Source organism: Eumetopias jubatus, unplaced genomic scaffold (assembly GCF_037043125.1).
Source record: "Eumetopias jubatus isolate StellerSeaLion01/CBP00866 unplaced genomic scaffold, mEumJub1_p1.0 scaffold_2, whole genome shotgun sequence".
Classification (NCBI taxonomy): Eukaryota; Metazoa; Chordata; class Mammalia; order Carnivora; family Otariidae; genus Eumetopias; species Eumetopias jubatus.
In genome coordinates this window covers 118,697,368-118,712,149 of record NW_028274808.1, presented here as the reverse complement: position 1 = coordinate 118,712,149, position 14,782 = coordinate 118,697,368, and the positions used below count along the sequence as shown (strand labels likewise).

Below are 14,782 nucleotides of genomic sequence, written 5' to 3'. Positions count from 1 at the left end.
GACAGTGAGGAGGACTCTCACCACAGAGCCATTGTACATGCTGTTCTCAACCTGCTGTCTCCTACCCACCCCTTCCATTGTTACACTCCTGCCCCTCTTTCAGAGTTCAGCGCTCATTGCTCCCTCAGGAACCTTTCTCTGACTTCTGACCAGGTCAGATCCCTATTACCTATGTCTTTTGTAACGGCTTCACAGTTAGGTGTGTATGTTTCTCTGTGAGTTTCTTTGAGGACTATCAGCCCCGCTCTTTAATTCCCATCAGAACAGAGGTTATGTCTGTTTTGCACTCACATTGTATCCCTTCATTCCCCGACCTGCTGTAGTGCATGAAACATAGAAGGGGCCTAAGAAACATTCACTGAATAAATGGATATGTTTTGCTTTTCAGTGAAGTAATAGTCTGGATAGGAGAAAGGGTTTATATTTGAGATTGCTAATCCCATTAGGTGCAAGCGCGGTATTCACTCATTTAATCTTTAAAAACAATTTGTGAAATCAAGTGCATTTCATTTCATTTTAAAGATGGGGAAATTGATGTCCAGAGATGTTAGCCATCTTTCCCTATTGACCCAGCTATAGAATAAGTGGCAACAGAGGGATTTGAGCCTGGCAGCTTGACGTCTGAGCTCTTATATTGAATCAGATTGCCCCGTTGCTTTAGCGGAAGAGGGACAAAGTTAGGTACACAAGTAAAGTTAGGATAGATTTCTGTTTGAAAATTATGGATTTTTTTCCCTCCTCCTTCTGGTCACTTATCATCATCATCATGGTTATCACTTCATGAGAAAAACTAAACAGAAAAGAACTCCTTCGTGTGTCACGTCGCACATTCATGTTACTCTTCTGCCAAAGTGATTCGGTCAAATTTCCTCAGTAAGTAAACCGGACATTTCAAATTTTGATTCCCAGAAAATTTTGGGCTACTTCTCTTAGTCACCTTTTAAGAACCAGTATGAACTTTGCTAGAGCATGACAGAGAGTAACTTTGAATAAAAGGAGGTGATTTGACTAAGTTTGGTATTATATGCGACACTAGGTTTCTGTTTTTTACTCAAAAAGCAGATCTAGCCTGTGGTCGTCAGGACTATTGTGTCATAAAGCTCCTGGAAGAAAGGTTTAATTTCATCAAGGAAGCTGAGAAATCCTGAGCACCTCCAAGAATGATAGCTGTTACTATAATAACACAATTTATTACTAAAAAATTAACAAAGCCCAATAAAACATGGCACTCTGGGAAAAAACAAAAACTTAACCCTAGGAACAAAAGTGACTTGAATTGGTCATTTATTCCAGCCCCTGCCTTTAGACGGGAATTTTAAAAAATCATCTCAGGGCTGTTATATCTCTAGGTAGGGAAGTACATTACAGTAATCAATAAGATAATAAGATAATAAGATAACACCAAGGCCCAAAGATAATAGTTAACACTGTATATTGCTCTTATTTACTGGGCAGCATTCTAAAAACTTTAACATACTTGATCCTCATAACAAATCCGCAAGGCCCTATTTTTATCCCTATTTTACAGATGAGGAACTGAACACTGCCCAAGGTCACACAGCTAGTAAATGGTGGAACTGTCTTCAGACCTGGATAGTCTGCCCTTGAAGTACACGCTCTTCCAGTGTCCCTTGGTAGCCAATTACTCACATTTTCACCTTTGTCTCCCTGGCTTCACTGAAAGCTTAACTTGTATTTAAGCCCTTAGCATGTAAGAGCCTGCTATGTTCAGACTCTTTCAAAAATAACCCAGCCTTCCTGGCAGATACAGTTGCTTTCTGTAAACTTAGTTTTCAAGGGAACCACTATTCAAAGAAGTAGGGAGGCTGAATAAAAATAACCAAATTCTGTGTAGAACAAATGAATTTCTGGATCAGTTGCAAATAGCTTTCAGTCATGGCAGCATTCTCTGAAGTATGGCCTCCCCTAAGTTAGAATTCCATTGTCTTCATTTGCCATACAACCTGAAAATAGTATCATTTTTTTTCTGTCCCCACACTTCAGCTTTCTTCTTTCAGTCAGTATTTTGGAAAGTCCACAAAACCCAGGGGCCTCCCTGTCGTTGCCCTGTGGTCGGTGTAAAAACCAGATGATGCCATGCTGACCTGAAGTCTTTTAAATGGATCAAACTGCACATTAGTCACTGGCAAAGTTTTCAGGTCCTTTTACCTCAGAGACTACTCAGTTCCTCATTCTTGCCACCCTTCAGTCATGAAGTAATAGCAAGAAAAGATGTGAGTACTTTTTGAGGACACCTCGTACTCTTTCCTTCAGAGTGACTGATTCCTTCAGAGTGGTGACATTGAAGGGTCCTGGTATCCAAAGGCATTGGGCTCTAATTGCTAGATTCTTTCTGGTGTTCTGCTTAAGTGGAGAGCCTACCTGATTTCACCCAAGTGAAGCATTTCTTCATGCCTTACACTGTTGCATTCCTGTGCTCCGAGCACGTAGGAGTGAAATTACATGGTCTGTTGAGTGCTTTTCACTGTTCATTTATTGCTAAAGAAGTCCCTGTAGAATATGTCATCATAACAAAGGCTGATTTCACATGTTGACACCAAGGCCCAGAACCAGCATTGGCAATCCAGGGACTATTGCAGGCACAACAACCAAGTTTGGCGCAAACCCAGAACTTTTCATTCCCTGTCCTGCCCTGAAGGGCAAAGCCTTTCTTCTGCCTGTTTTAAAAGGGATAGCACTAAGTTCATAATTATCTTTGTGCCCAGAAGGCTTTTTTAAGTGCTATACCTGCTCTAGAAATTATTTGTGTTCGAAGGTGGCAGTCAAATCCAAATTTAATCCTCAGCATTCTTTGTCATGAGCTTGCTCTGCAAGGACAGGAGGCCACTTCATGGGAAAGGCCTTCTTCTTGGGAAGGTTTGGCAGCAGCTCTGGGCCAAAGTTCAGGCAGAGAGGCCCTAGTGTTTCCAGGGGAGCTATACTGTTGATTAGAAAGGATTCTGTCCTTTGCTCAGGGCGGGAAACTTCTCTCCCCAAAACCCTCTGCCAGACAATCCCAGCTCTGATCAACTTCTCCTCAACTCTTGCAGTGAGAGATTGCATTGGGAAAAAATCCATATTGAAAAAATCCTAACAAAACCCTGCTTCAATGGAATATGAATCCATTTGATGATATTTATAGTAGAAGTAGACTGGTTGAAGGGGATTCTGTCTTTTTCCCAAGAAATTTTATTGGCAAGTGTAGATTCTTCCTCAAGTTAATGTTGGAAAGACTTCCATCAAGGATTCGTTGCTAGATGGGATTTCGGTCTACTTTCTTTTCCTTCCAAGCTATGGGCTGCTTGTACAGAATAAAATATTTCTGATGATTGTATGGTTGGGAGATCCTGGATTTAGGTCAGTCACTTCTTCAAAAAGAGACAAGATGAGCTAAGGAAATAGGATGACCAGCTCTTCCCAGTGTTAGCCCTGAAAGCCCTGGAAACCCCCTCAGTCCCAGGCAAACCAGGATGGCTGGTTACCCTTTAAGGAAATATAGTGCATTTTCAATAGTTTGGCTGAATTTATCACAGTATTCTGACTTACAGGATTCAGGAAAGTAAAAATAAGGCCGTTGGTCCATTCTGTTAGTATGATTTTAGTACTGGGGCTTTCTCAAGGGAGGAATCCGTGGTCTACTAGAGGGGGCTGGAGGACCAACTGGAAGAGAAAGGGTGTCCAAGCTGTCTTTGCTTTAAAATGCCATTTTTCTCCATGCTACTTCCTTTTTATGGCTCCTGTCATCATTTTAAAAGTATGACAGTTAAAAAGATAAATGACCTTAAATAGAAAAATCTGGTTTTATAAAACAAGAGCTAAATAGGTGTCAGACCTAAGGATTGGCAGGTAGGGAGTGCACTTACTTGAATTGAAGAAACTTACTATGACCTGGACATATGTAACTCAGTTATCAGAGCTCATAGCAGAGAGTGCTGATGAAGGCTGCAGTGTCCTGACAGATCACCACAGGCCAAGTCCATAGGCTTGGATATCCATGGCCAACCTTCAGAGCCAGGTCCCTGGCAGGACTGTGTCTCCTGCCTAATCTCATGGCAGAGACTTGGGGTTACATTGCTTCTGCTTCCCTCTCTCCTTCCCTCGATTTCCATCAATCCATCAACGCCACTTCCCTTCCCATGGATCTTTTACCCAGCATTCATTCATGACTGAAAGTTGTGATGAGGGTACAGATGAAAATGTGTTCTCGGCTCATAGGAAGGGGGATGCTTCATGGCCACACAGCATCATCTACGAAGTGCTGTTCCAACTTGAACAATACATGCAACATTTTAAGTGGCCTGCTTCCTGGAGTATATCCTCCATACCCAAAACAACCAGCATTAGCATTTTACTTTATTTCCATCCCGTCCTTTGTTCATCACATATTTTTTATTAAAAAATGGAACTGTGGTCATATATGTACAGGTATGCCCAATTTTGTATCCTACTTTTTTACACTTACTGGTTTGTCATAAGCATTTTTCCATGTTGCAGTATGGTCAGATGTACTAACTTTTTAAATGTGCTTCTTACATAGATCTGCAACTATGTGGGACCTGCAAAGGTTATTGTTCAGTTGGTCACAAATGGGAAAAACATCCACCTGCATGCACACAGCCTGGTGGGAAAACACTGTGAGGATGGGATCTGCACTGTAACTGCTGGACCCAAGGACATGGTGGTCGGGTAAGTGAGGGTGTCTGATACTGTGGGAGGCAGGAGCAGATGCAACATGGCACCTGGGGAGTTTGACTGAATATGTCCTTTTCATTAGGAACCTTCCCAAGACTCTCAGAGGTCCTTAAGATGAAACTGTGAACTCTCACTTGGATTCCCAAGGAAAAAGAAACCCGCATGTCTGGGTTTTTTTGAGTTTGCATGGTGGTTCTGGCCTAATTATTTATAGGACCCCCTTTTAGTCTCAGAAGTGGCCCAGTTTGGATGATAAATTATATGGTCACTTAACCTATGAGGCATTTGTGCCACTTTTAGCTGTATCTTCCTTCTGGAAATAAAGATAAAGACAAATTAGAAGAAACCGAACTATGGCAGAAATAAACACCTTATAGACCGTTTTATACTCTTGATGATTCTTTTAATGAACTATTGAGTCTGGATTTATAGGGTGAACATTTTGAGCATGAAAAAGATAGATAAATATTGTTTCAGTTCTCTGCTATTTAGAAAGTGTACACAGAGAAAAAGTGCAGGAATGCAAATTTGTTTTGGCATTCATTAGACTTGAAATGTAAATACAAAGGGACATACTCATTTAAGAGTTAGACAGACAGAACAAGCAATTTTAAATGAATGAAAGATTGTAAAATAAATTCAGCCCAAAAGGAGTAAGAAACTTTAAATTAATTTTGTTTAATTCTTAAGAATATCCTTTTAGGGTTTCCTAATACTGGTTTAAACAGTTAATGATAAAATCCCAGTTAATCTGGACTATTCGCTCAAAAGAAAGGAATTGTTTAAATCAGCCGTAAGTAAGCATTTCAGGCTTTGAATTCCAATCAAGTTTTAAGTTGGTTGGTATTGGGGAGGTTGAGCTTTCATGTTCCTAGGTATTTCTTTGTTTGACTGTGAAAATATTCAAGTGTGAAAAACCTAGAGAGAGAGCTTTCTTTTAAGTCACTAAAATCTGATTCTTTTGATGTTAGAAAAAAAAGACTCTAGATTGGAGGAAGAAGCTTAAATTGATTTGAAAAATTCAGTTGTGCTTTATATGAACTTGTTTCAACATTCTCTTGAAAGGCTGGCCTGTTTCCTGTTGACTATCACAGTTGGTTCATCGTCTGTTTTGGAATACTCTTACAGTTCCCGGCTGACCTATGAGAGCTTTGAAATGCAGGGTAATTGTCAGAGTTTCAGACTAATTGATCACTTAGTGTTTCTGCGGATTTATCCCAGTAGGGTGCTGTCAGTTTGAAGTGTTGGTCCTGTTTAATCTGTGTGATAATCATATCCTTTAGAGGAAATTGTAGATGAAGTTCCTTGCTAATAATATTTGTTATTATAAAACGGCCAGTATGTTGTCTATAATTTGGTGTTTCTGTGGCTTGGCTTAGTAATCTTCTAGGATTTTAGAAGGAACTAATGGTTATTTGGTTTGAAACCTACAGCGGGAATAGAAGTAAGTTCCCTGTTTCTAAGGTAGGGAAAAAAATCCTTTACTCTCCTGCAGTGGGGTTCTGTTGTTGGGAGAACTCATTCATTCAGCAAACATTTTGAGCATCTTCACTCCTAAGTTTGATCATCAAGATGTCTCATCATAATGCTGTGGGATTTTTGTAACCCCTATAAGAAATTTAGTCAAGAGGATGCCACGTAAGAGTTACAACAGACTCAGTAGACTTTCTTATTTAGAGCGTTCTGTGAAACACTGGTACTCCCTTTATAATTGATTTTTAGTTGAGAAACTTTTGCTTACAGTGTTTTCTAAAATACAGCAATTCCTTCATGATTTGTCCCATTTATTTATTTATCTATTTATTTAAGTTTCTAATGTCAGAACCTGTTGCATTTTAGTAGAGAGAATATGCTAGTAGTCTGGAAACCAGAATTCTCTTTTCATTTCTGTCACTCTCAGCAGTAGGGTTAGGGGCAATTTATATGACTTGTTGAGCACTTTAAATCCTTCCCTTATAAAATATGAGTGTTGGGCTACAGAGTTTATCTCCAGGCCCTTTACCTCTCAAAAATTGCAGACTGAGCTAACATTAGCTAATATTATGACACAACATGAGCTGACTTGCAACATATGTATTTATGGAATGTCATCGATTACTATTATTTGGTTCCAACTTGTAGGTAAGAATAGCACCTAGGGAAATTTAGGAAGATAGCCAGAGTTATTCCTTAGACTTGTCAATACTAGAAATGGAACCAAGATAACCTGTCTTCAATAATACAGCTTAGGCTAAGAGTATATATTCATGAGCAGGGCACCAATCCAACATATCAAAAAGAATATATATGGAATAACTCAGGGGAGATAAATAACCTTTAAATTATCAAAGCCAGAGGGGAAGTTGGGGGGAGGGTGAAATAGATGAAGGGGATTAAGAGTACACTTATCTTGATGAGCACTGAGTAATGTATGGAAGTGTTGAATCACTATATTGTACGCCTCAAACTAATACAAAACTATATGCTAACTATACTAGAATTAAAATTTAAAAACTAAAAGCAAACTAAAAAAATAAATTATCAAAGCCAAAAAAATACTTTTCTTTGAGGTTCTCAATAAAATTTAGTTTCTATTTTCAAAGATATTTCGTTATCTAGATTAAAATATTCATGTTTTAGATAACTTGAGTCACAACTGTAGGTTTGAGTGCTTACATTTGGGGGATTTTGCCTTTAAAAATTTGTTTTTATTTAGCTTTAATTTTTTACATTTTATTATTTATTTAGTTAGCTTTTAGTGCCTGTCCTCATAAAAATAATTTTAGTTCGGTATTTTATTTTTGACCTTGAATATCGACGGTTTATTTCAACAACATTTTAGTTCTCTGAAATTTTCAATCAATGGAAACTGTTACTTGACTTTGCTTTAAGCCACCTTCCTCACCAATAATCACCACACCCTCTGTTTCCTGGCAGCCCTGATTTAGAGAGATCTGAAGTCTTGTTTGAGGACTTGTTTGATGGATCAGAATATGGTGTGGTTGGTAAATGTTCCTTGTGCACTTAAAAAGAATGATTAGTCTAATCAAGTTGAATGCATGTTCTATAAATGTCAATTTAGTCAAGTTGTTTGATAGTGTTGTTCAAGGCTTCTGTATCCTTATTGACTTTTTCCCTACTTGTTCTATCAGTTATTGAGAGACAGGTGTTGAAATCTCTGACGATATTTATGGATATATCTATTTCTTCTTCCAGTTTATAAGATTTTGTTTCTTGTATTGTGAAGCTCTTTTATTAGATACATAAACATTTAGGATTCTTATGTCTGCTTAATGAATTGATCCTTTTATGGTTATGAGATGACCCCCTTTTATCCCTGGTAATACTTTTTTGCTCAAAAATCTACCTTGACTAGGGGCGCCTGGGTGGCTCAGTCGTTAAGCATCTGCCTTCGCTCGGGTCATGGTCCCAGGGTCCTGGGATGGAGTCCCACATCGGGCTCCCTGCTCGGCGGGAAGCCTGCATCTCCCTCTCCCACTCCCCCTGCTTGTATTCCCTCTCTCTTTGTCAAATAAATAAAATCTTTAAAAAAGAAAAAAATCTACCTTGACTGATACTAATATATAGCTATTTCACCTTTTTTTTTTTTTTTAAGATTTTATTTATTTATGCAGGAGAGAGAAAGCACAAGCGGCGGAGGGGGGCGCGGCAGAGGGAGAAACAGACTGCCCATTGAGCAGGGAGCTCATCTCTGGGCTCGATCCCAGGACCCTGGGATCATGAGCTGAGCCAAAGGCAGATGGTTAACCAGCTGAGCCACCCAGGCGCCCCTCAGCTTTCTGCTGATTAATGTTAGCATTAATTTTTTTGCCCATCCTCTTAGTTTTAACCTATTTGTGTCTTTATATTCAGAGTAAAGATGCACTGCATATAGTTGGGTCTTACTTTTTTTATTCTATTTGACACTCTCTGCCTCTTAATTGATGTCTTTAAATAATCTCTATTTAATCTGATCACTGCTAGGGTTTGGTTTCACTTTACCATCTTGCTATTTGTTTTCTGCTTATCTTATCTGATTTTTGTTCCCCCTTTCCTCTTTTTTCTGTCTTCTTTTAGATTAATTATTTGCTATTATTTTATCTCCCTTTTGGTTTATACCTCTTTACAGTTTTTAGAAGTTGTTTTACAGCTTCCTATACTATCTTTAATTTATCATAGTCTACCTTTAAGTAACATTATACCTTTTCATATATAGTATATGAACAGTACTTCCATTTCTCCTCTCTCAGCCTATGTACTATTGTGTGCTCTGTTTTACATCTACAGATGTGATAAGTTCCACAATATACTGTTTTTTTAATTTTTGCTTTAAATGCTCAATTATCTTTTTTTTAATTGGTTTCATAGGTAGAATTTAGGTATTCATCGGTTGCATACAATACCCAGTGCTCATTACATCAAGTGCCCTCCTTAATGCCCGTCACCAACAACCCCATCCTCCACCCACCTCCCCTCCAACAACCCTCAGTTTGTTCTCTAGAGTTCAGCATCTCTTATGGTTTGCCTCCCTCTCAATTTTCATCTTATTTTATTTTTCCTTCCCTTTCCCCTGTGTTCATCTGTTTTCTTTCTTCCACATATGAAAGAAATCATATGGTATTTGTCTTTCTTTAACTGACTTATTTCGCTTCGCATAATACCCTCTAGTTCCATCCACATTGTTGCAAATGGTAAGATTTCATTTTTTTGGATGGCTGAGTAATATTCCATTGTATATATATGTATACCACATCTTCTTTATCCATTCATCTGTCGATGGACATCTGGGCTCTTTCCATAGTTTGGCTATTGTGGACATTGCTGCTATAAACATCAGGGTGCATGTGTCCCTTTGAATCACTATTTTTTTATCCTTTGGATAAGTACCTAGTAGTGCAGTTGCTGGGTTGTAGGGTAGCTCTATTTTTAACTTTTTGAGGAAACTCCATACTGTTTTCCAGAATGACTGCATGCTCAATTATCTTTTAAAAGAAATTTTAAATAAGGAAAAAAGTATTTATATTTAACCACCTACTTATCATTTGCAGTGCTCTTCATTCTCTTTCATAGGTCAAGAATTCTGTCTGGTAGCATTTTCTTCTGCCTGAAGCCCTTCCTTTCCTTTTTCTTCTACTGCTAGTCTGCTGCTGATAAATTCTTCAGTTGTCATACATCTTTAAACTCCTTATTTTGTCTCTGTTTCAGAAAGATATTTCTGAAGAGTATAGAATTCCAGGTTGACAATGTTCTTTCACATTCTTCAAATATGCTGCCCCAGGGTCTTTTGGCTTGCCTTGTTTCCAGCAAGAGGTCTGCTGTCATTTTGGTATTTTGTTCCTTTTCACATAGTGTGTCATTTTTTTCTCTATCAGCTTTTCAGATTTTCTCTTCATTAATTTTCATTTCCCTTCGCTAGTTTGAAGCAATTTTATTATGGGCTTTAGCATAGTTTCCTTCATGTTTTCTTTTTTGTGCTTTGGGGCTCATTAAGATTTTTAGATCTTTGGGTTTAAAGTTTTTAATTAAATTTTAAAACATGTCAGCCATTATTTTTCCAAAATATTTTTTCCATCCACTCCTCTTTTTCCTTTTCTTCTGAAACACCAATTATCTGTATATTTGGCTGTTTGAAATTGTCCCATAGCTCACTGGTGATCTGTTATTTTTAAAACTTGTTCTTTTTCTTGTGTTTCATTTTGGATTGTTCTCTGTGTCCTCAAGTACATTAATCCTTTAGCCTATAGTGTCTAACGTGTTTTTAATTCCATCTAGTGTATTTTTGTTTTCAGCCATTACAGTTTTCATCTCTGTAGGTTTGTTTGACGTCTCTTTTATATCTTGCAAGTACTCCTTAACATATTAAAGTTTTTTACCTTCTTAACCATATGGAATATATCTATAATAGCTATTTCAATGTACATATCTACAAATTTTGTGTTCTGTCTCATTTCTGGATCTGTTTCTATTGAGTCATTATTATTCTCATTATAAGCTGTATTTTTCTGTGTCTTTGCATGCCTGGTAACTTTTGATTGATTGGTATACATTTTGAATTTTAGGTTGTTGCATGCTGGCTTTTTTTTTTGTATGCCTTTAAATATTTTTGAACATTGGAATGAAATTAAATTTGTGAACAGTTTGATGCTTTCTGGACTGACTTTTAAGCTTTGTTAGGAAAACCAGATCAACCTTTAGTCTGAGGTTAATTTGACACCATTACTAAGCCAGTAACTTTCTGAATATTCATCCTGATGATTCATGTATTACAAGATTTATTGAACTATTCCAGCCCCACTGTGCTCCGAGAAATGTTTTGCCTGCTCCTTTCTGGTGGCTTTTCCCCCCCAAGTCTCTGGTTGTTTCCTCACACACATGTTCTGACCAGTACTTAGCTGAAGACTCAAGGCAGGGCCACTGTACATCTCTGAATATCTCTCAGTATGTGGTTCTTTCTTCTCTGGTTCTCTGCCTGTGAATTCTAGCCTCTTTAGCCTCCTCAAATTTTTATCTGTCTCCAAAACTCAGGGAGATTACCAGGTCCTGTTTAGGTCTCCCTTCCTATGCTGCAGCCTGGAAACTCTAGGCATTAACCTGAGCATTATTTTAAGAGTCACCTTAGTTGTTTTTCTTAAGGATCACTATCCTGTGCTGCCTGTTGTCCAGTGTTGGAAAACCATTTTTTCATGTGTTTTATGTTACTCAAGGCTAAAGGTTCAATACGGTCCCTGTTACTCCCCTCATTATCTGAAACAGAAGATTGGCTTCTGTATTGTTTCATTTATGTATTTATTACTGTTTTTTTATTATTATGATTTATTTATATATTATTGTTTCATTTATTACCAGAGTAAATAAATTAGTCACATAAAAGATGCCCTTTTAATAGGGATTAAATAATATACATGAAAATCACTTTCTATATGGTAAAGTGTAAAGTGTTACATAGGTGTTTGTCACTGTCACTACCTATACGTAGGTAGTGGTGGATGATCTACATAGGAGTACAGCCTAAAGGCCAAAAGATGAAGGTGTTGTTTCTGGAAAACTGCCGGTGCTTCCGTGCATATCTCACGATGTCATGTTGCGTATTTTTCCGTGCTGTATGAATTCATGCATTCATTTATTCAACAGACATTTATTAGACACCCATATGTCAAACACTGTTCTAAGCACTGGAGATCTTTGCCATCAGGAGCTTATATTCTGTTGGTCTGTTTTCTTCTCTGTGTGTCTCAGCTATTCTACCTTTTTTTTTAGTATAATTGACACACAATGTTACAATAGTTTCAGGTGTACAACATAGTGATTTGACAGATTTATACATCATGCTACTTCATGTCCTACTTTTTTCTGTCACTATCTGGACATGTTTCTCATTGTGTCTCTGGGCCTCTGTATGAACGCTCATCTCATTCTGCCTTCACCTCCTATATTTTCTTCTTCTGGTTCATCTGGTCTTCCCACACTATCTTATTCTTTGTTTCATCTAGTCCAGTTGTCATAATATTTGTCTTCCATTACTAATCTTTTTTCTTTCTTTCTGGGTAAAAGCCAGAGCAAAAGAAAAGTCTTTGCAAAAGCTTACAGGGATTTAAAAGATCTGTGTGCCCACTTATCTCTGAACTTTTCACTTACCACTCACCTCTTGTTGATTTTCCTCCAGTAACTTCGGCCTTCTTGCCATTGTTGTCTTTTGAAAACACGAGTTATGGTCCTACTTCAGGGTCTTGGCACTGGCTATTCCTTCTGCTTTGAACACTGTTCTTCCATATATCCACATCTTTTCGCTCACTTTGTTTGAGTCTTTGCTCAGTGTCATCTTTTCAATGAGACTTTTTCTGGCCTCTCCCTATTTTAAAACATCATGTCTTCTACTACTGTCTTTCCTTTTCTCCATTCCTACCTTATTTTTCTTGGTAGCATTTATTACCTTCTAAATTATACTGTAACATCTCTTCTTTGTTTCTTCTCTTTGGTTACACTAGCATATAAATTCTACGAAGGGTGAATATATTCCTGGGTGCTGACGAAAGCACCTGGGACACTGCCTGGCACTAATAAGGAGCTGAACAAATATTTGTTGAATGAATGGGTCTCCTTGGTAAAGTACTTTTTTGTTCGTTGTATTATGTTTATTGAGTATACTTTTTTGTTTCATGTACTTTATTTTTTAAATTTTTTTTACTAACACATAATGTATTATTTGTTTCAGGGGTACAGGTCTGTGATTCATCAGTCTCACACAATTCACAGGACTCACCATAGCGCATACCCTCCCCAGTGTCCATCACCCAGCCACCCCATCCCTCCCACCCCCCACCACTCCAGCAACCCTCAGTTTGTTTCCTGACATTAAGAGTCTCTTATGGTTTAAAAATATGGAAGCTTCACGAATTTGCATGTCAACCTTGCTCAGGGGCCATGCTAATTAATCTTCTTTGTATCGTTCCAGTTTTAGTATATGTGCTGCCAAAACGAGCGCTGTTCCATGTACTTTAAAAAATGAATGGCTGGAGTAATTTATGCCTTTTCTTTAAAATCCCTTAACTTGTTTTATTTAGGTTATTAGCATATTTTGCCCAAAATGTATGTAGACTTCACAAGATAAAAGGTTCTCCGTCCTGAAAACATGTAGCGTTAGATGGCATTCTAGTGGTAATAAGTAATTCCAGCCTTAGAGATAACCCGCAAGGAGATGGGACTCCACTATAGACTTTAAAGCCCCTCCAGAAACCCAAGGATGATCCAAAAGAAAAAAATCCTTCCAATTATAATATTCCTCTTATTCTTTAAAAGAATTAGATAAGTTAGTACTATATTCAGAAATTCTCCTAGAAAATACTTCAAAATGAGTCTAGGTAAAACTTCCTTACCAAGACATATATATGTGTGTGTGTGTGTACACCCCACTCCCTGAATCATAGTTTGAAAGTTGAATAAACCCTGAAAACCAAAAGATTTTGCTAAGTTTGCCACAGACTCATTTGGTGGCAAAACCCAGTCTGACCTGATGTGGAGTGGTTTATAGTCTTTATTATTCCATTTGGTGAGTCTGCTTTATATGTTTCACTGCAGACATAGTAATGTGTTTGATTATAGTGTGGACTCCAGCGATTGAGGGCTTGTGTGTTTTTTTAAAAGCCACTTTGCTAAAGTAAAACCAGACTCTCGTCATTGACGGTCTAACTTTTGGGGGTGATTGTTGCTGTTATTGTTTTTTCTCCAGCTTTGCAAACTTGGGTATACTTCATGTGACAAAGAAAAAAGTATTTGAAACACTGGAAGCACGAATGACAGAGGCATGTACAAAGGGCTATAATCCCGGACTTTTGGTGCATCCTGATCTTGCCTATTTGCAAGCGGAAGGTGGAGGAGACCGGCAGCTCACAGGTGAGTGTCGTGCTCCCAGCCTTGATCCTTTGAGATCAGCTCTCCTTTGCTTGTGTGTAGACTAGGTGCTCATCTGTCTGCCCCAGGTTTCTCCTTCTCCCAGACTGTACCCCAAGCTGCCAACACACTTTCCCTGCTCAGAAACCTTTGATGGCGTCCTACGGTTCTCTAGATAAAATCTGTACCTCCTTGGCCTGGTATACAAAGCCGTCAATCTGGCCCCAGCCACCTTTCCAGCCTTATCTCCAGTCCCACCACATACGCCCCTCTCCCCATCACTGCCCCCTGAACAGACTCATACAGATATGCAGATTCATACCTTCATATGTGTCTTCCTCGACCTAAAACACCGCACCTTGCCCTTTACAGCCTGTCATAACCAATGCATAAGCCAACACTTAGTTCCTCTGTTTTAGTTCCCTCTGTTTTACCTCCCCTGGCTCACCTTATTAGAAGGAATCTCTTCAGGCTCTTCAGACACATCATAAACTATTCTTTCTGGTAAAAATGCTATAATTTTATGTTTCCCTGCTTTTACTTATATTTTTTTTCTTTCAACCCCAATCCCTGTCCTACCACATGTGCCATTGCCGCTTTCACACGTTGTCCATTAGTCTGGTCATCCTGTCATCATCTGATACTCAGGCAACCCAGCCTCCATCAAGAGACAAGGAAGGAGTCAAATGCAGTTGAGTCATTCAGTTTCTCCAGAAGCACTTTT

The 14,782-nt window shown here is 38.4% G+C and overlaps 1 protein-coding gene and 1 non-coding gene across 3 annotated transcripts in view; one reads left to right on the top strand and one right to left on the bottom strand.

Moving 5' to 3' along the window:
• Positions 1–14,782, top strand: part of NFKB1 (nuclear factor kappa B subunit 1) — a 109,805-nt gene that overhangs the window by 58,454 nt on the left and 36,569 nt on the right. For both annotated transcript variants that reach the window (XM_028091231.2, XM_028091232.2), the window contains exons 6-7: positions 4,538–4,686; positions 13,898–14,061. In XM_028091231.2, the coding sequence (XP_027947032.1) occupies positions 4,538–4,686; positions 13,898–14,061 (313 nt within the window). The remainder of the gene's footprint in view (positions 1–4,537; positions 4,687–13,897; positions 14,062–14,782) is intronic.
• On the bottom strand, positions 13,044–13,153 carry LOC114199345 (U6 spliceosomal RNA). Its single transcript, XR_003607274.2, has one exon. It is a non-coding gene; the product is annotated as a U6 spliceosomal RNA (small nuclear RNA).